A 21981-nucleotide genomic window follows, 5' to 3' on the forward strand; every position below is an offset into this window, starting at 1 on the left:
ACGCACTCTCAAAGCACCCTCAGCTGCACTAGGGCGCCGGGTGCAGAGTGCTGAGGCCAAATGTTATCCAATGGGGGATAGAGGGCCTCCAGTTGGTGGCTGCTCACGAGCAGGCCACAAGGTTGTGGGAGTAAAGCTCCTGGTGTTAGGCTCAGGGCAAATGGGGATCCAGTTTAGGACACAAAATGCACCCGCAGGGGCGGCTGGCTGCAGGGTGCGGTTTTGGCGTCAGGTGCCCTGTAGTTTTCAATGGGGATTCCCGGTTTTGGTGTTTAGCTGCAGGCTCGGTCCAGGAAGACTTCCAGGAGGAACAAACAGCTGGGCAGGTAAGTTGGAAGGCTCGGGGACATATGTGCTCTTCAGGTTCTTTTCTTGAGGGCAAAGGCCGGCTTGATGCAGGAGTGTATTTTGAGGTCAGATTACACCCCAACAGGCCACTCGGGGGGGGGGGGGTGATCTCCGTGAAAAGGCTGCAGGAGATGTCAACCCATGGTGGACTCGGGCTTTGGAGAGCTGGGGGACCTCGCTGGGACAGGTGGACCACCCGGATTAAGGCTGTGTTTCGGCCAGTGTTGGTTCCAGGTGTCGGGATCCTTTGTCCTCAGCAGGTACAGAGTCGGTCTTGGGAGTGTTTTTTTGTTTTTTAACAGGGATGCTGTTCACAGGAGATCCGCTCTTTGTTGAAGGCAGTCAGTCCTCCCAGGGTTCTAGAGATCGCAGGCTGCAGGACAAGGTGACCTTGGGCACAGGATCTCTGGAAACTGCAGACGGGCCAGTAAGGCTGGGGCCAAGTCAGTTCTTCTCTGCAGTCTCCTCTGCTGGGCGTTTTCTTTCATCGTCCTTCTTAGTAGGTTGTGGGAATCTGCCTTCTTCGTTCAGAGCTGCCCCCTAAATACTGTATTTAAAAGGCGTTTTGGGGTCTCTAGGTTAGTAGCCAATGGGCTACTGACCTCCGGGTGACTGCACCCATTGAGTGCTCACCCCACGTGGGGAAGTGGGCACAATCCCTTGTCCTGATTGGATTAGATCTGCAAGATGGCAGGCACTGAAGAGTGGGCTTCACTTCGCCTCCCCCACCTGAGGGGGAGCCCGTCTGGACTGTGTTAATTTTTCCACTGTAAGTGCAGTAAGGCCATTAAGAGTATATGATGCTAGGAGGTTTTCATTACAAACTCCACAGCACCATAATGGCTACACTGAAAAGTGGGAAGTTTGGTATCAAGCTTCTCAGCACTGGGGTCCAGAAACATTGGGAACATCAAGTCAAAGTGCTTCAGAAATCTGGCAAAAAGTGTGTGGGGGGTTACTTCAACAGAAACCCACTTTCCTACAAAAGCCAATTTAAACATGTACCATTTTAAGGGTCATCGCACAGGTACGGAGTCCTGTTTCGCAGGGCTCGAGGCATTTCAATGCCATTTCACTAGTACATATGTACCTAGTAGTAGAAATAAAATGAGGGCAAAAAAGGAGGACAACCTGCAAAGAGCTTGTTTCCTTACACAAATTTTGCACATGTGAATTATATGTTACTTCACAGGACCAAATAATAAAGTTATGCATACCAGTAGTGCTGTCAGATTTCCACGTGACATTGAGGTTTTCTCTTTCCTCAGGATACTCCACTGCATGCTGTGTCTCTGAAGTGAAAGCAAGAAAAATGTGTGATTTAAAATAGAGTACAACACCGTATCCTCATAACTGCGCTACCTGGTTAATATTGCTATGACAACACACTACCTGGGCCGGCCAGTGATAAGACTGTGGACCCTATAACTAATAGCCTGAATACTACGGTCGGCAAGAGGGACACAAAGCTACTCTGGCATCAGAAGAGCCAACAATACTTTGAAATAAAGAAGATTCTCTAATTACGTCTGGCATCCCCTTTTGACCATCAGTGAGGTATAAGTAATGGGCACCTCAGCAAGTAATTGGTTTTCACTTTATTTTTCTGAATTAATGCATATTGGATCTGAAGTCCTAAAATCCCGACACCAGATGTAAGACGTAAATGCTTTTTTCTGTTGTACATCACCACAGAAGTTGTAGCAGCCAGACTGTCACCCTTGCTATTCACACTCGTCAATCTCGTTCAGACGGGGTTTACCCCGGCAAGCATACCGCTATGTATGTTAGGCGGCTGACATGTCCTTAGTGAGTGTTCAAAGGAAAATGGTTTACCAGTAGCGGTTGCCCAAGCGACATGGAAAAGGAATATGACTCGCTACAGTGGGATTTTATGTTGGAAATTTATTGAGATGGAATTCTAAACCAACACTAAAAAATTGAGTAAAGACTGAAAATATCAGAACCAGGGCAGGTCGAACAGGGAACTAGGAAGGGCTGCCCTTTGTACTCTCGATTATTCACCTTGGAGTTGAGCTGATGGCAGCTAACTTTAGGCAGCTGAGCGACTGTTTGGGCATCAAGGTGGAACACGTCATGCACATGGTATCCTTCTATGCAAACAATGTCTTGCTCTACTTACAAGATGCCCACCATGTGGTCCCAAAGTCACTAAACGAATTAAAGCGGTTTGGCGATGTGTGAGGGTTGCATGTCAAATGCGCTAAAAGGAAAATGCTACTTACCCAGTATGGATCTGTTCTTGGCATATAGAGCTGTAGGTCATATGCTTTGGCATAGATCGCCATCTGGTGTTGGGTCTGGATGTTTGCACTTAGTTTTTGTTCGAAGAAATCTTGTAGTTACTGTGAGAAAGTGCCCCCTTTTTGCATGGTATGCCCCCACTTTTTGCTGAATTGCTAATGTTTTGACTGACTGTGCCATGGGGTCCTGCTAATCAGGTACCCAGAGACAATGTTGCTTCCCTAAAAACTGCATTAAAGCCTAAACCCAATTGGCATCTCTGGCCACATGTCAGCCCCTGGTAAATGGTACCACAGGTACCCAGGGCACTGTGACCAGAGAAGGCCTCTAAGGGCTGCAGCACTTATTGTGCCACACTTAGAGGTCCAGTACCCCGACACACACACACACACACACACTGCCTTTGCAGGCTGCGTGTCTTGGTGCAGAACAAAGTGAAGAGTTGACATGGCACAAATCCATGTATGCCATGCCCACAAACCACTCCCTGGCATACATCAGTCACCCCTCTAACTGGGTGACCTATGCCAGTGGTGAGAGTACAGGTGCATGAGCTCTGTACCCCTACAGTGCCCAAGTCCATTCCTGGGAACAGTAAGTGCAGTGCTGCTATTAAAAGTATATGGTGCTAGGAGTTTGTCATTACGAACTCCACAACACCATAATGGCTACAGTGATGACTGGGAAGTTTATCAAACTCCTCAGCACATTAAACCCACACCGATGCCAGTGTGGGATTTAATGTAAAATGCACAACAGGGGGCATCTCAGAGATGCCCCCTGAATCTCGACTAACTTCTAGTGGCCTGACTGAGTGGCTGCTTAGGCTGCCACAAACAGACATGTTTCTGGACCCCTGGGATGAGAGCCTGCTGCTCTCGGGGGCCTGAAACAATGCACATCCTGGGACGTGGTGCCAAGCCTCCTCCCTCAGGATGGGCAGGGTTCACGAAGGGGAAGCTTCAAAGGCATGCAGCCTTTGTGAGCCTCCCCAGACCATTTGCTGCTTTCAGCAACTGTGCCCCACTGGTACTACCCCCGACTTTGGGCGGGAGAAACGGCGGGAAAAACAAGTGAGGGAAAGAGGTGTGACCACCTCTGCCAACTCCACCCCTCAGATGGGAGGAGGCGAGGTGAAGCACAACTCTTGAGTCCCTGCCATCTTGAGGATGGGGGGACCTAGCCAAACAGGGACAGGCTCCTGCCACACTACCACCAGAGGGTGGCACGATAGGGGGTGTGCCCACCCCAGGGAAGGGAACTATTGATCCCTGCCCTTACCTACCTATAACGCCCCTAAATCTAGTATTTAGGGGCCACCCTGAACCTTGCTTCCTCAGATCCAGACAATAAACATGAAGAAAAGAAGAAGGACCAAACAGCCGTGCTGTAGCTAATAAGAGGAAGACTCCCACTGACTTGGCCCCAGCCCTACCGGCCTGTCTTCCCTTGGACCTGCTCCTGCGAACTCCCGGTATGTCCTGCAGCCAGCAACCCCAAAAACCCCAGAGGACCTGCCTGCCTTCACTTCCAAAGACTGCTTCTTCCGTGAACACCGGATTTGTTCAACTGCAACCTCTGGCAGCAGCCGAAGACCGCGAATTCCTGCCCACTCTGCTCCCGCCAAACACGACACTAGCAGAAAAACACCAGGAAGAGGTTACCCCGGCAATCCTGACCTGAGATCCGGCGTCCCATGACCTGCCTGAAGCCTCCTGCTGACGCATGCAGCCTAGATCCAGAAGGCACCCCTAACCGCGACCAGGAGCTGGTAAGAAGATCCAACCCCAAAAGGCACCACTGCACCTGACACCCCACAGCCTTGTGTGCTCAAACCGACGGTTCCTAACCAACCCTTAACTTCCCAACTTACCTCTTCGAGTGGTGGTCACACCCAGAAGTCCTTAATCTCCCTGCCTGCAGTGCTTTTGCAAAACAGAGGTTCTCCATAGAAAACAACAAGGAGCCCGACATCGAAACAGCACTCTGTACAGGCCGCCCCAGTGCCGCTGAGGGTGCACCTTTTGTGCTACTTTGTTTCCCCATTTGCCCTAACCTTAACCCTAGGAGCTTTGCTCCCACAGCCCAGTGGCCTGCTTGCCAGCAGCGACCAACCGGAGGCCCCCTATCCCCCATTGGATAACACTGGGCCTCAACACACTGCACCCGGCCGCCCTAGTGCCACTGAGGGTGCAACAACAGTGCATCACTGACCCTAGTGGGACCCTTGAGTCTAACCCCAGAACCTTAACTCCCACAGTCGATTACTTACCTGTGAACCGTTAACCTGTTTTTCCTCGATAGGATAACATTGACAATTTTCTTCCAAAAAGTTTTTAAGTGTGGAGTTTTGAAATCTAAAAATATTCTTTAGAAATCGCACAAATAACCAAAACTTATTTAGTTACCTGGTTGCAGGAAATGTCCCAGTGCTGAATCCAGGTATTCAGCACGGAGTAAGAAAAGAAACGTACAAAGTAACTTACCTGTAATTTACTGAAAAAGCCTATTAATTTCAATGCACGACTAAGTGTGGAGTTTTGAAATCTAAAGATATTCTTTAAAAATCATCCGAATAATCAAAACGTAATTACTTTCCCGTTTACAGGAAATGTCCCAGTGCTGAACCTAGGTATCCGAAAATGCTAGCAACAATGTCTCAACCGGATTCAATAAAAGAGGCAAATACACATGCATGTACACAACATTACATAAAGGGGAGAAAAAATAAAAAAGGACTCCTAGTAGTTTCTTCAAATGTGCTCAAGGCATAATATATTTGAAAACACAGTTTATACAAAACAGTTATATCAGCACTGTGAGCATAAAATGAAGAGGCAACCCTAAGAAACTTGGTGCACGTTGTGCTCGTGACAGGAAAGTGACGGCGCAAGTGACAAGTAAAAAAGCACAGCGAGAGGCGCAGGGTGATAAAGCGATAAAGAATATATGTACAGAATAATTGGATCAACACAAAAGGTTATTTCCAGTGATTGATCAAGGTTTAAATCAATTTATGAACCAAAGATGAATATGCGCCGTGAGTTGCGCTGGTAAATTGGTCGACGACGTTTCAATCGTATTGATTCAGGATCATCTTCAGGAACGGATTGCCAATTTGAGGGTGCTGGGGGTCGAGAGGCGCAGTGGATGAAGGATTGTCCAGAGGTTGGTCAAGGAACCGGCGTCATGGATAGGGTCCTTGTGTGTGGCGCAGCATAGGCGACCGTCTGCTTGAAGCCAAAATTCAGTTAGTGGTAAGTACGGTTGTTACACGTTCAGCGGCACAGGGGCAGCTGGGTGCAGAGTGAGTTAGGCCCAATGTTATCCTATGGGAGGCAGGGTGGCCCTGGTTGGTGGCTGCTGACTAGCAGGCTACGCGGCTGTGGGAGGTGGGTTCCTGGTCACTTGCTCAGGGCAAATGGGGAAGCGGGTAGGAGTAGAAGTTGCACTGCCAGGGCCACTCGGGCGGCTGGGTGCAGGGTGCTTGAGCCTTCGGGCGCTCAATGGATTTCAATGAGAAAGCTCAAGGACGAACAAAGGCTGCAAACTCGGGAATGAAGATTCTTCAGGTGTGCCCACCACTTCGAGAGGTAAGTTGAGTAGTTAGAGGATAGGTAGGTACCCAGGAGTCGGGCGCCGGGGGTCGCAGAGCGCCGGGTGCAGGGGTGCCTTTTGGTGTCGGGAAATCTTACACTCTGTTGATCGTGGTGGGGGGGTCCCTGGTTCTGAGGCTGCAGGCGTCGTCGGGAGCGTTGAGGTGGGTCTTAGGGTGCCGGATTCGGGGTCACAGTCGCCGGGGGGGCAGCCTCGAGGTCTTTGTCCACTCCAGCACAGGCCAGGCTTGGTGGGTGCAGGGTTCGCGGTTTCGGGCTGGTGCCAGGGGTTAGATACTTGCTTTGAGCAGAGCCAGTGCTCGTGGGAGTCCCAGGTGCTCAGAGTCACAAGGTAGCCAGGTCCTCCGGGGTTTGTGAGGTTGCTGGCCACATGAGGTGCCGGGATTTAGCAGGAGCAGGTTCGAGGGTCAACAGGGCGGTAGGGCTGGGGCCAAAGAGGTTGGTGTCTTCCTCTTAGCAGCTGCACGGCAGGTCTTCTTTCTTCTTGATCTTTTTTACTGTTTTAGAATCTGAGGAAGGAAGGTTCAGGGTGCCCCTAAATACTAAATTTAGGGGTGTTACCGGTAGGTAGGGCAGGGACCACTGGGTCCCTGTCCTGGGGTGGGTACACGCCCTATCCTGCCACTCTCCTGTGGAAGGGCGGCAGTGGCCTATTCCTGATTGGGTAGGGCTCCCCATTTTCAAGATGGCGAGGGCCCGGAGATGTGCTTCACCTCGCCTCCCCCACCTAAGGGGTGGGGTTGGTAGGGCTGGCTCATCCCCTGTCCTTACTTGGAGTTTCTGGCCAATCTTCCCGCCGGAGTGGGGGTCAGAACCGGTGGGGGGCCAGTTGCTGAGTACAGCAAGTGGCCTGGAGAAGCACACAAAGGCGGCAAGCCTTTGAAGCTTCCCCCTGCCCATCCTGGGGGAGGTGAACTAGCACCTCGCCCAGGATGTGCATTGTTGCAGGCCCAGGAGAGCGGGGCTCCTCACCCAGGGGTCCAGCAACAGGTCTGCTGTGTGGCTGCCGAGGCAGCCTCTCAGACAAGACGTGGATTGTTGGTTAGGTTTCAGGGGGCATCTCTAAGATGCCCTCTGTAGTGCATTGTACACTAAATCCCTCACTGGCATCAGTGGGGGTTTAATGTGCTGAGAAGTTTGATACAAAACTTCTCAGTCTTTAGTGTTGCCATTATGGTGCTGTGGAGTTAATGTTTGACGAGCTCCCAGCACCATATACCTTAAATGGCAGCACTGCACTTGCAGTGCTCAGGAATGGGCCTGGGTACTGCAGGGGAACAGGGCTCATGCTCAGCCAACCGCTCCTGGAACTTTTGTTTAGTTCGATGTGGGCCCATTGCTATGTTTTTAAGTTTACATAAGGACCTTACTTCCTTGAAAGACAAGTGAAGGTAAGGGGCGAGGTTAAGGTCCTCAACCATGTCCTGTATGTCACCATGGTTATTTTCACTAGCTGCTGGTTCTTTTTCTTGAGACATTCTAACAAAAATTTCTAACCCATCTACCCTGGACTACAGTGACTTTTTATTTTCTAAAATGCTAAGGGGACTTAAGCAAGGCCCTAACAAGGCTTTTAATATTTTGGTAAAAATGGCAATTTGAAAAAATCTGAATTGTAAAGGCAATTTAAGAGTTCTGTCATGTGATAAGGTGGTAACCAAGTGGTCCAACAAATGCAAGCTATATATCCCACCGCTGATTAGCCAATGTAGGAAACTGGCTCTATATATACTACACCAAAATGAGGTATAGTGTGTATAGAGACCAAGTGAACCCAGAGGTAGGCAGAGGTTAAAGTTGGTCGAGCAGTAAGGCAGTATCAGAGGACAGTGTTATGCATTTGATGCAGTAAATGATAACAGGAGTATAACCCATAGACCAGGTTGAGATCTGGGTAAGTACAAGAAAGCTAGCAACAATGTCTCAACCGGATTCAATATAAGAGGCAAATACACATGTATGTACACAACATGACATAAAGGGGAAAAAACTAAAGACTCCTAGTAGTTTCTTCAAATGTGCTCATGGCATAATATATTTGAAAAGGCAGTTTATACAAAACAGTTATATCAGCACTGTGAGCATAAAATGCAGAGGCAACCCTAAGAAACTTGGTGCACATTGTGCTCGTGACAGGCAAGTGACGGCGCAAGTGACAAGTGAAAAAACACAGCGAGAGGCGCAGGGTGATAAAGAATATATGTACAGAATAATTGGTTCAACACAAAAGGTTATTTCCAGTGATTGATCAAGGTTTAAAGCAATTTTGTGAACCAAAGATGAATATGCGCCGTGAGTTGCCCTGGTAAATTGGTCGACAACATTTCGATACTATTTATTCAGGATTATCTTCAGGAAACGTGCGTCAGAAGACACAGGAGGACACCACGCACGTTTGCCCGGAGCTACTCGTACCATGTCTTTCACACGGATTAATTCCATTTCGAATCACGGTTCCAATTTCTTTTGAACGCCTGTGAGAAAGTGCCATCTTTCTTGCATGGTATGCCCCCACTTTTTGCTGAATGTACTTTGACTGAGTGTGCCCTGGACTCCTGCCAATCAGGTGCCCAGGGCCTATGTTCGTTCCCTAAAACCCTAATTGGCAAACCCTGGCCACATGTCAGCCCCTGGTAAATGGTACCCTAGGTACCCAGGGCCTTGTGACCAGGGAAGGCCTCTAAGGGCTGCAGCACTCATTGTGCCACCCTTAAAGGCCCTGTACCCTTACACACACACTGCCCTTGCAGGCTGGGTGTCTGGGTACAAGACAAAACAAAGTCAACATGGCGCACATCCGTGTGCCATGCCCACCACCTACACTGCCATGGCATACATCAACCACCCCTCTAGCTGGGTGCCCTATGCCAATGGTGTGGGCACAGGAGCATAAGCCCTGTGCCCCAACAGTACCCAGTTCTATACCCGGGCACTGTAAGTGCAGTGCTACCATTTAAGAGTACATGGTGCTGAGAGCTCATCAAACACGAACTCCACAGCACCATAATGGCAACACTGAAGACTGAGAAGTTTGGTATCAAACTTCTCAGCACATTAAACCCACACTGATGCCAGTGTGGGATTTAATGTACCAAGCACCCCAGAGGGCATCTTAGAAATGCCCCCTAAAACCTAACCTACAATCCACGCCTGTTCTGAGGCTGCCTAGGCTGCCACACAGCAGACATGTTCCTGGACCCCTGGGTAGGAGAACCCCTGCTCTCCTGGGTCTGCAACAATGCACATCCTGGGCGAGGTGCTAAATCTCCTCCCCCAGGATGGGCAGGGGGAAGCTTCAAAGGCATTCCGCCTCTGTGAGCTTCCCCAGGCCCCTGCAACCCCCCCCCCACTCTGGCGGGAAGCTTGGCCGGAAACCCAAATAAGGACAGGAGATGTGCCAGCCTGCCAACCCCACCCCTCAGGTGGGGGAGGCGAGGTGAAGCACATCTCTGGGCTCTCGTCATCTTGTAGATGGGATGCCCTGCCCAATCAGTACTAGGCTACTGCCCCCCTCCCACAGGAGAGGGACAGGAAAGGGGGTCTACCCACCTCAGGACAGGGACCCATTGGTCCCTGCCCTTCACCTACCTATAACGCCCCTAAATCTAGTATTTAGGGGCACCCTGAACCTTCCTTCCCCAGAATTCGAAATCCGAAGAAGAGCTAGAAGAAAGAAGACCTGCCCTGCAGCTGCTAAGAAGAGGAAGACACCAACTGCTTTGGCCCCAGCACTACCGGCCTGTCGACCGTCGAAACTGCTTCTGCTCCAACCCGGCATCTCTTGTGTCCAGCAACCTCACAAACCCCGGAGGACCTGGCTACCTTTTGACTCTAAAACCCGGGGACTCCCATGAGTAGAGGCTCTACTCAAAATCTACCTCCAATCCCTGGCAGCAGCCCGGAACCGCAAACCCTTCACACTCTGCACCCGCCAAGCCTGGCCAGTGCCTGAGTGAAGAAAGACCACGAGGACGACCCCACGGCGACTGTGACCCCGAGTCCGGCACCCAAGGACCTCCCTCGACACTCCTGAAGAAGCCTGCAGCCTCAGAACCAGGTGCCCCCCCCCAACCGCGATCAACAGAGGGTAAGATTTACCGACACCAAAAGGCACCCCTGCACCCCGCTGCACCCTATGCCCAATCCCAGGGTACCTACCTATCCTTCAACTACCCTCTCGAAGTGGTGGTGGCACCTGAAGAATCTTCGTCCCCAAGCTTGCAGTCTTTTTCCAAACCGGAGATTTCCCATTGAAATCAACTGAGCGCCCGAAAGCTCAAACCACCCTGCACCCAGCCGCCCGAGTGGCCCTGGCAGTGCAACCTCTACACCTATCTACTTCCCAATTGCCCTGAGTAAGTGACCAGGAGCCCAGCTAACACAGCCACGTGGCCTGCTAATCAGCAGCAACCAACCAAGGCCCCCCCTACCTCTCATAGGATAACATTGGGCCTAACACTCTCTGCACCCGGCCGCCCTTGTGCCGCTGAGGGTGAGCCAAATGTACCTACCTGACCCTGGGAGACCCCAGAACCTTAACTCTGCCAGTCGAGTACTTCCCTTTAAACCGATAACTCAATTTTCTCCATAGGGTAACATTGAGGGGCTTTTCCTGAAATTTCTTGTAAGTGTGGACTTTTAAAAACTTAAAATATTCACCAAAAATCAGCCGAGTAACGAAAACGAAAATACTCACCTGCTATTAGGTGAGCTCCCAGTGCTGGATCTTGGTGCCCAGCACTGACTGAAAAATACTTACAACTGTACTTACCAGTAATCCAATTTTCTCCCATAGGAAATTGACTGTTTTCTCTGAAATATTTTCGAAGTGTCAACTTTTAAAATAGCTAAATATTAGTTAAAAATCATTACAGCAATTAAGTCGACTTTCATCACTTGATTCTGAGAACTGACTCAGGACTGAATCTAGGATCCAGTCCTGGAATTCCAAAAGTAATCTAAAAAGTAATCTGTTGCAAATAACTTGAATTTACCATTAAGCTCAATGTATTGTTGTGTTTAAAAATAGAGTTGCCTACTGCAACCACTTGTAACTGTTTACTAAAGTCTATTGCATATTGCAAAAGTATTTATATGAAACATCTCCTGTTGAGAAAGTATATTTTAAATCCAAGTGTTGGTTCTAAAATAAAACAAGCATATATTTTTTTATATATAAACCATTGGCCTAGAGTTCAGTTCTTGTGTGTGAGACCATTTGCTGACTGAGTGTGTACAACAAATGCTTTACACTGTCCTCGGATACTGCCTTACTGCTCGACCAAGCTACCACTTTAGAGAGTAAGGTTATATCTAACTTTAGCCTCTGCCAAACCTCTGGGGACTGTGGACTCTGTACACCCTGTACCTATTTGGGAACAGTATATACAGAGCCACTTTCTCACACCCTCCCACTGGAGAGTGACAGAATAGGGGGTGTACCCACCCCAGGGAAGGGACCCATTGGTCCCTGCCCTTTACCTACCTGAAACGCCCCTAAATGTAGTATTGAGGGGCACACTGAACCTTCCTCAGATCCAGCAACCACAAGAAAAAATAGAGAAAAAGTAGAGAAGGACAAGCAGCCGTGCAGAGCTAACAAGAGGACGACGCCCACTGACTTGGCCCCAGCCCTATAGGCCTGTCTCCCCCCTCGGACCGGCTCCTTCAAAACCCCGGCGTGTCCAGCGGAAAGTAACCTCAAAAACCCCGGAGGACCTGCCTGCCTTCACTTTCCAAGCTGTTTCTCCCATGAACACCGGACATGTTTGAACTGCAGCTCGAGCCCACTCTGCACCCGCCGAACCCGGCCCGACCGGAAAAATACCACAAAGAAGCCCCCCCCCGCAATCCTGACCCGAGATCCGGCGACCCCTAACCTGCCTCTAGCCTCCTGACGATGCCTGCAGCCTCAATCCAGAGGAGCCCCACCACAGCGACCAGAGCGGGTAAGAAAATCCGACATCCCAAGGTATCCCTATACCCGACGCCCCACGGCCTTGTGTGCCCAACGGATTAGTTACTTAACTGTAATCCTAGTTCTCTTCCAGGGGTATCCTCAAAGTCATAAGCATTAGAATATTCCCGCCCATGCGCGTGACCCCGGAAACACTATATTATATGTGCCCCACATATCTATCTATCTATCTATCTCTCTCTATCTATATCTATATCTATAAAAATAAACAATTGCAGCCTATTCAACATCAGAGCTGAATCATGCTGTAAAGAATTTCTACCATACATGAAAAACATGCATTAGAAACAGGAGAAACAACAACAAAATGTGTTTAGAAACTGTTTTAATGCTCAGCTAACAGTAGAAATTCTCATAAATCACTGAAAGCACAGGAAGCTCTCAGGCTGCATTGCAAATACCCAGTCTAAAAAGACTAAAAAGCTAACCTCTAGCTGCATAGCACTAAACTAACACCGTGCCTTTAAGGCAAACCTGACCCCCAGCTTCCCATCATGCCTCAGGGGTGACAGTTGGGTCAGTTCTTTGCGGAAACTGAAAAAGCCATGGTACAAAGAGTTAACAATATCTTCAAAATATAACAATCCTTTGCCCGGGGAGGCGGGAGGGTTGCTTATGACTTTGATGAGGATACCCCTGGAAGAGAACTAGGATTACAGGTAAGTAACTAATCCTTCTCTTCCAGGGGATCCTCATCAATAGTCACAAGCATTAGAATAGAATAGCGAGCCTCACCTCATCTCCCTGCGGGCAAAGGAGAAAACAGAAATGTGATCAGTAAGCTTAGAAAAACTAAGCTATCCAAATAGATTCTTCAAGGAGGCTTGGCCTACTTGAGCATCAGCCCTGGAATCAGATTCTAGGCAGTAGTGCCTCGTAAAGGTATGAACCGATTTCCAGGTTGCAGCCTTGCAGATCTCCGACATTGGGACGTCATGTAAGAAAGCAACTGTGGCCGTTTTCCCCCTAGTGGAATGCGCCTCAGGAGGCAACGGTAAGGGTCTTTTCGCCAGCTGGTAAGCTAAGTTAATGCAGGATACAATCCATCTCGAAATGGATCTCTTAGCGGCTGTGAAGCCTGTTCTCATGGCGCCATAATTGACAAATAACTGATCTGTCTTCATTATGCCCTCTTGAGGTCCAAGGAATGAGGCGACCGCTCGGCCGCCTCATTCCGGGGGTCGCTGGATTTGGGAAAAAGGATGGAAGGGAAATGGACTGATTGATATGAAAATCAGACACCACCTTAGGGAGAAAGGATGGATGCGCCCTTAAAACTACTCTGTTATGGTGGAAAACAGTGTAAGGCTCATTGGTACACAGCACTTGGATCTCGCTTACTCACGCGCTGATGTAATGGCTACCAGAAAAGCGGCCTTCCAAGACAAATGCTGCAAGGAAGCTGTTGATTGGCTCAAAAGGTGGGCCAGTCAATTTAGAGAACACCAGGTTCAACTCCCACGGAGGAGAAGGGTTTCGAACAGGGGGATACACTTTCTTCACTCCCTGTAAGAAGTCCTTGACCACCTGCATTTGGAACAAGCATTGGCATAGCCAATAGGTCTCACCTTTGGGACCTTATAAGTGTTTAGCCATGCAACAGTTGCATAACTAAATACTTATAAGGTCCCAAAAGCGAGACCTATTGGTGAAAGTGATCGCGATCAAACATCAAAGCGGCCGCGAAAGTGAAAGTAATTGCGGTCAAGCGCGGCGCGCGCGCCCACGCACATGTACTGTAGCTCTAGGCTGGCCTGGTAGCACGTTTTGAAGCCCTCTCAATAAGTCTCGCCAGACCAGCGCATGCGCTGGGTCAGGCGAGACCTAAAAAGGAGGGCTGACTAGGAGATCTCCTGTACGCCGTAATGGCAGTTAAATGCACCCTGATAGAAGCATACTTTAAACCCGATCTTGCTAAGTACAGAAGGTAAGGGAGAATGACATCCTCCTGCCCCTTCGTAGGATCACGGTGATGTTCTCTACACCAAAGAAAAAACCTTCCACTTAAACGCATATGATGCTCTTGTGGAGGGTCTTCTCGCTGCTTTCAAAATATGCATACAATCAGGAGGCAGCATGGCTCCTAAAGTTCTGCAATACGGACATTTGAATCTGTAAAGTTCAGTGAGGGAAGGTTGGGATGAAGAATCCTCCCGCCCATCTTGGTCAGCAGGTCCAGCCTGCAAGGTAGTCTCCTGTGTGGAAGTACCGACAGATGAGGAAGGTCCGGATACCACAACTGCCGTGGCCAGTCTGGAGCTATCAGAATCATAGTCATCAAATCTGAGTAGCTTGAACACCACCTCCGGGTGGAGGAAAGGCGTAGGCAAATGTCCCTGACCAGTCCATCAAAAGCGCATTCCCCCTTGTCCCTGGACGGTGGAATCTGGATGCGAAGGCGTGGCATTTTGTGTTTTCGTCGTTGTAGGAAGGTGGATATCTGACTATGGTTACCCCCAACTTTTTGCCTAGTGTCTAGCTGGTTTTACGACTTAGTTGGCCTGAGATCCTGCCATTCAGGGTCTCAGGCTGTCTGCTCTCTCTTTAAAATGGACTCCATGTACCCTAGGTACATAACCAATTGGTAAGGATCACCTTATTGGACCCTGTACAGTGTACCCTAGGTACTCAGGGCATAGGTGTACCCTAGGCCTCCCAGGGGCTGCAGCATGTATTATGCCACCCCTGGTCTGGCCTTCCAATCAGACACAACTGGCTGATCACTCAGCTGGGGCAAGGTCGTGTAATCACCCCTTGCTTAGATATAGTATGCCTATATCTACCCTTATATATAGACACATGTGTACCTATCAGTCACTCCTATGGCAGGCCTTAACAATCCTGGAGGCAGAGTGCTTGGTAACATGTGAGATGGTGCTCTAGCATGAGCTGAGCCTGTCTGCAGCTTTCGGAACCATGTCCTTATAGCTGTTCTATGATATAGCCTACCATATACTCTTAAAGTGCCTTATAATCTTAAACGGTTATGGTAACTATGGTTTGGCTTTATCAAAACATGTCGTGTAAGGTGTCTAACACTTTGGAATAATACCCCCATACCATTTCTGGTGATGAGGATATTATTCCTCCCTTCTAGAGGGAGAGACATGTTAAAATCCTACTTTGCTGTTTAACTCTAACCAAAGCCTCAGCATCACAAAATGGCTGCTGCTGCCACAGACACGAGTCTGACCCCCTGCTGCTGGGAGTGATCCTGGCAAGGGAGGCTTGGACAATAGGTTTCCTGCTTGGGGAGGTGCTAGAACCTCCCCAGACAGCCTTTAGTGTATTGGGGCAGGGTGGGCTGAAAGGAATGAGACATGCCTGGGGCACACAAGGTGTTCCTTGCATAGTCCAGTTCAAACCGGCGCTGGGGCACTCCAGCCCCAGCTCTGGCGCGAAACTGGACAAAGGGAAGTGGGTGTAACCACCCCCTCCCAGGTCCCACCCTTAAGGCGTGACCTAGCAGGTATCCCAGCCCCCCAGATTAGTAGAAGAGTGGGAGTTGGGCCTCAAGACTTTAGATTATCCTGAACCTGCAAACTTGAACAGAAACTCTGGACCTTCGACATAAGAAGAAGACTGAAGAATCTCCCTTGTGGCCAAGGAGTGGCTACCCTGTGCAAACAGGCACCATCAAGAGACTACCCTTTGCTTTGCCCACGTTCTACGAGGAACCGACTGCAGAGCCCGACCAGAGCCTTGACTTCCAGACTTCTCCGACCCTGATCCACATCCACAGCAGAGCTGAGATCAGTGGAGGCGACGAGCGACGTGGGACCGGCTACCTGGGAAAAGTGGCTAGTAACTTCAAGCGCAGCTTCTGAGGCACCCTCGAAGTTGTGCACCGGGGATTGAGAAGCCCCAACCCCAAGCATCATCTGCACCGAAGATCAGCCCCCCACACTCCACGAGTCCTGCGTGGGGCCCTTCTGCATTTTCCTGCTTGCCGCGTCTGTCCGGTTGCTTGCCCGCTGGCTAGTGGCCTTTGTGACGACGCACCCTGAAATCTTCTGCGCTGGTTTGGCTCCTCCAGACTGGCTCCCGCTTCTCTGCAAAGAAGCACCCCAGACCTTCCTGGTCTGCACCAGAAGCAAGTCCTCCGTTCTTCGTGGGTTCCGCTTGCCAAGGCTTGGTGAGTCCTAGTCCAACTTCGACACCGCCGACAGCAAGAGCCTTCGTGGGACAGCTCGCCTCCTGGTCCTGGTCGTCCTCGACGCTTCCTGGTCCTCCTGGCTGCAGCGACAAGCTTCACCTTCACCTGCAATCTTCACGACATCGCCTGGTTCCTTCCTGGTTCCACGTGGTCACTGGCTAGTGACCTTGACTCTGTCCCTTCTGCTTGCAGGTCTCCTCTCTTCTTGATCCCAGCCTTGGGATCCACCAGACACTCTTCACTGACTGCCTGTCAGCATCTTTCTTCAGGCATCCATAGGAGTCGACGACGAAAACCGACGCAACTTCACCCCTATGCACCCGCAGCCTGTGGGCTAGGTAACTTGGGTACTCCGGTGCTCATCAGGATAGTGACTATCCTAGTGTCTAGTTTTCCAGTCTCGACTTCCTAGCTACTCCGGAAGTGTCCTAAATCTATCGTTTTCTAAACTGTACTATTGCTAGTGACTTTTACGCATTACGCGTGAGTGTTTCCACTCTGCACACGAATCCCGTGGGCCTCCCACTTCCTAACTAACGCTAGTGTAGTGTAGCCCCAGCGATTCCCTAGGCCTAGGCCTATTCTATTTCCGTGACAGTGGTCCTTATACCACTTACTTAGTATATGGTTTGCGTGGCCCCTAGGGCCTAACTGTATTACTTACCTGTGTGACTTAATGTATGCTTAAATAAGACTGTGTTGTACTTACCTCTAATCTCATAAAGAGTGCTGCGGGTTTGACTAGAATAAATACACTTTATTTTATATATATATCTGTTGTGGTGTCCTTTCATTCGGTATTCAAGGGATTATATATGGTATCACAGCTGGCTTCACATGCCATTCAGAGTTTAGCCTAAGACTGCTCTTAGGATAGCTGGTCTATAAGGTTGACTTTACAACCAATCACCATAAGGGTATTTGGACTGATATAAGGTGTACACTAGAACTAGTGACATCATACATCAGGCCAACTTCTCACAGTCGTCTGCAAATAGATCTATTTCCGGACAACCCAAGCGATGGAAAAGGTCCGCCACCACCTCGTCGTGTAGCACCCAGTCTGGCTGATCTTCGAAGTGCCTGCTGAGTGCATCTGCCATAACATTTAGTTCTCCTGGAAGGTGTACTGCCACCACCGAGAGGTTCCGGGTGAGAAGCCAGTGCCAGATCGCCTGTGACTCCAGGGAAAGAGGACGTGACCGAGTTCCACCCTGTTTGTTTAGGTAGAACATGGTCGTCGTGTTGTCGGTCTGGACCAGGACCGAATCGGACTCGATTGCCGGTTGGAAAGCTTTCAGAGCAAGGTGGACTGCTCGTAGCTCCAGCATATTGATGTGGTAGGTCTGTTCCTTCGCCGACCACCGTCCTTGTATCTGAAGGCACCCCATGTGTGCCCCCCAGCCTTGCAAAGACTCGTCTGTCACCACCGATTGCACTGGAAGTGGCTGGTGAAAAGGGACTCCCACCATCAGATTGCGCTGCTGAGTCCACCATGTGAGGCAGGATCTCGCCGCCTGGTAGAGACATATCTGATCTTCCCAGCGACCTGTTGACTGATCCCACTGGTCCTCCAGAGTCTGCTGCAAAGGCTGCATCCTCAGCCTGGCGTTGGGAATGAGAAAGATGCAGGACGACATGGATCCTAGCAGGGATGCCACCTGCCGGACTGCCGGATTCTGCACCTGGAGCATAAGCCGGCACTTCGGTCTCATCGAAGACAGTCGCTCCTCCGAAGGATACGCTCTTCCCACGCTTGTGTCCAGAACGGAGCCGAGGTAGTGGATTGTCTGGGTGGGCTGCTGCACTGACTTCTCCAGGTTGACATGAAGGCCGAGATCGTGCAACTGTTGTAGACAGATCTGGAAGTCGTGCCTCACCCGTAGAGGGGATGGACCTTTCAGCAGCCAGTCGTCTAAGTATGGATAGACGAAGAGACCTTTTCTGTGAAGAAAAGCTGCAACCACGGCCATGCATTTGGTGAAGACTCGCGGAGTTGACTTGAGTCCAAAGGGCAGGACCTTGTATTGATAATGTTTGTGGCCGACCACAAACCGTAGGTACTTGCGATGGCGTTTTGCAATGGAAATGTGGAAGTACGCATCTTGAAGGTCCACCGAACACATCCAATCCCCTACTTGCAGATGTGGACATATTTGATTAAGGGCCAACATGCGAAACTTCTCCTTCACTATGACCTTGTTCAGTAGTCGAAGGTCCAGGATCGGTCGAAACTTGTGCTCCTGATCTTTTTTGGGGACAAGAAAGTACCTGGAGTAAACTCCTTTTCCTTTTTGAGAAGGTGGAACCTCTTCTATAGCCTGCTTTTGAAGAAGAGCCCTCCCCTCCTTTCGAAGCAGCTTTAACTGGTGAGGACGAGACTTTTTCGGTGGTATGTCCTTTGGAAGCGCACGGAAACGTAGCGCATATCCATTGCGCAGTATATTCAGCACCCAGCGATCTTTTGTGATGCTGTCCCACTCTGCCAGATGTTGTGAAGCACTTGCTCCCACTGGAGTGGGCAACGGTGGCAGAGGAAGCCACTGCTCATGACTTCCCTCCCACTCTCGCTGTGGTAGAGGACTGTTGCGGGTGACCCCCTCTACCTGTGTTGGACTTTCCTCCTCGAAACTGGGACTTCCCGTGGTTTTTGTTCTGGGACCACTGAGAGGTTTGAACCCTCTGCTGAGGACCCTTGCGCTGGTTGGGGCTGTAGCGGCGTCTAAACTCCTTCTTTTTCTCCAACCCAACCGCCTTGAGGGTGTCCAACTCGGTCTTCATTCTATTCATCTCTTCATCTGCGTGTGTGCCGAAGAGAGAACAGCCAGAGAATGGGAGGTTCAAGATCCTCTGCTGCGCATCTGGTTTTAGACCTGTCAATCTTAACCAGGATGATCTCCTGGTGCATATTTCATGCGCGTAAGAGTGCGCTGATAGCACCGCACCATCTGCCGCTGTGCTAATCGCTTGATTTGCCACCAAAGATCCCTCAGTGACTATTTCGTCAAAATCCTTTTGGTCTTCCTTTGGGAGCTTAGTCTTGAACCGCTCCAAAGAGTCCCAGAGAGCTCTGTCATAACGGCCTAGCAACGCAGCCGCGCTGGAGACCTTAAGGGATGCAGCCGCAGAAGTGCAGGCTCTGCGACCCCACGAGTCCTGAGACCTGCTCTCTTTATCCTGTGTAACAGAAGAAGTGGCCGTTACAGCATGAGTCTTCTTGGCTGCCGCCACGATGACTGAGTCCGAAGGAGGGTCTGTCTTGACGAAGACCGGATCCGAGGCAGCCGGCTTATATTTCTTCAGGATGCGAGCCGGCACCGCTATGATGGTTGCTGGAGTTAAAAAAGTGTCCATGACCGGGTCAAGGATCCCAGGAACCAATGGAAGCAATTACCGAGATGCAGTTCTCTGATGAAGAGTCTCGAAAATCACTGTCGTCGTGACTTGCGGGACAGACATCTCAATGTTGAGCTTCTGAGCACCCCTCTGCAGAACCTCATGGTATGTATTAATGTCATCTATGGGAGAGACCCTGGAAACCGGGCTGTCCGATAGTGTGGGGGAATAATCCCTCTTGGAGAACCGGGTAGAGTAAGTCGACGAAGTAGATGGTGTTCTTCTACTGCGCCGATGAGCACTGTGCCTCCTTTCTCCTGATCTGACTGCGCATTCTTCTCGCCTGGGGGAACGCGATCTATAGTGCAGTCTCTCAGGGGACCTCTCGTGCGTATGCCTGGGAGAAATCACTCTGTCCACTTTGTCCACCAATCTCTGAAGAGGAGATCTATGAGCCAGACTGGCATATTCCTGCATTCGCCTTGTCGCCCTTGAGTCCTGCCATTGATGTAAGGGTAGCAGCCATCTTGGGGGACAACTGGACAGCAGAAGGGGCTCCTTTTGTCTTGAAGGAGACTTGCGGACATGGCTAGCAGCTTCCGGAGTGGCTGATCTTAAAGGAGCCCTCCTGGAAGAGTGAGATGACGAATGGTGCGAGGCTGACTCCGTCACCAGGACCACCGATCCATCCCCAGACCTCACCGAGGCCTGTCTCGACGTCAAACCTGCACGCATTTCAGACGTCGATCTTGGCTCCTGACTTCTCGCTAGTTGGGCCTCCCGTCTGCTCGACGTCGAACGCCGTCTTGACGGCGACCGGTGCCGATGAGAAGCAGGTGAAGAATGATGTCTCGACGTCGATCGGCGATGTGAATCCGACGACGGAGGGACTCTCGACGCCGAGCGTAGTCTAGACGACGGCGGAGTTGTGTCCTATCTCGACGTCAAAGGTCTGCGAGATGACGGCGATGGGGTATTTGTGCCCTCGACGCCGAACGCCGTCGAGACGACGACCTCATTCTCGTTGCCGATCGTCGTCGAGTTGAAGACGGCGGAGGAGTCTGCTCGACGTCGATCGCTGATGAGACTGCGATGACCGAAGTGAGCCTGCCCTCGATGCCGAACGTCGTACCGACGACAGCAGGGGGGTCTCTCTCTCTACGCCAATCGTCGCTGAGTTGATGGCGGAGGGGTGACACTCCTCGACGCCGATAGTCGCCGAGTTGACAACGGTGGAGGGTCTCTGCCCCTCGACGCGGATAGTCACCGGGTTGACGACGGCGAAGAATCCCGAATCTTCGACGTCGACGACGTACCTTTGACGGCGAGCCCGCTGTCGAAGGGCTTTTCTTCGATAAATGACCCACCTGAAGATCTTGCCTCAGAGCCGAGCCAGACGCTGAAGCAGAAGGACGCGAGGACTTGCTTCTAGAAGGCGTTCTAGACCTCTTGGAGCCCTTCCTTACTGGAGACCTTCCTCTAGATGATTTATCTGCCAGGCCATACAGGCAAATTCTTTCCCTGTCCTTTAAAGTTCTTCTGGACAGGTTCTGGCAGTGAGGGCAGGTCTTAGGGTTATGATCCTCAGGTAAACAAAGAATACAGAACTCATGAGAATCTGTTTTGGCCTTCTTTTTACAAGAAGGGCAAGAGTCAAAAAGAGATGGCATTTTAAGTTGTTTAAAAATGGCCAAACCTGTCAGAAAAGACAGCTTCTTACTTCAAAAGATTAAAGACGTCGAAGTAAGGAATAAAAGTTGTGAAAAATGACAACATTTTCTGACAAAAAGCAGAAAAGAGTGGAGCTGTGTTGCCAGGATCCTTCCTGAAGGAGCCAGAAAGAACAACTGACCCAACTGTCACCCCGAGGCATGATGGGAAGCTGGGGTCAGTTGTGCCTTAAAGGCACGGTGTCAGTTTAGTGCTATGCAGCTACAGGTTAGCTTTTCAGTCTTTTTAGACTGGGTATCTGCAATGCAGCCTGGGAGCTTCCTATGCTTTCAGTGATTTATGAGAATTTCTACTGTTTGCTGAGCATTAAAACAGTTTCTAAACAAATATATATATACATACAATTGCAGCCCAATTAACATCAGAGCTGAATCATGCTGTAAGGAATTTCTACCATACCAGCGGTTCCTGCCCAACCCAGCGGTTCCTGCCCAAGCCAGCGGTTCCTGCCCAAGCCAGCGGTTCCTGCCCAACCCTCAACATCCCAACTTAACCCTCAAAGTGGCGGTCACTCATGGAAGATTCTCGTCCCCGAGCCTGCAGTGTTTTTG

The 21981-nt window shown here is 50.3% G+C and overlaps 1 protein-coding gene across 2 annotated transcripts in view; it reads right to left on the minus strand.

Annotated features, from left to right (window-relative positions):
- Positions 1–21981, minus strand: part of SCAF4 (SR-related CTD associated factor 4) — an 872346-nt gene that overhangs the window by 733826 nt on the left and 116539 nt on the right. For both annotated transcript variants that reach the window (XM_085623106.1, XM_085623105.1), the window contains exon 7: positions 1566–1640. In XM_085623106.1, the coding sequence (XP_085479232.1) occupies positions 1566–1640 (75 nt within the window). The remainder of the gene's footprint in view (positions 1–1565; positions 1641–21981) is intronic.

This window comes from Triturus cristatus, chromosome 8 (genome assembly GCF_964204655.1).
Source record: "Triturus cristatus chromosome 8, aTriCri1.1, whole genome shotgun sequence".
Lineage (NCBI taxonomy): Eukaryota > Metazoa > Chordata > Amphibia > Caudata > Salamandridae > Triturus > Triturus cristatus.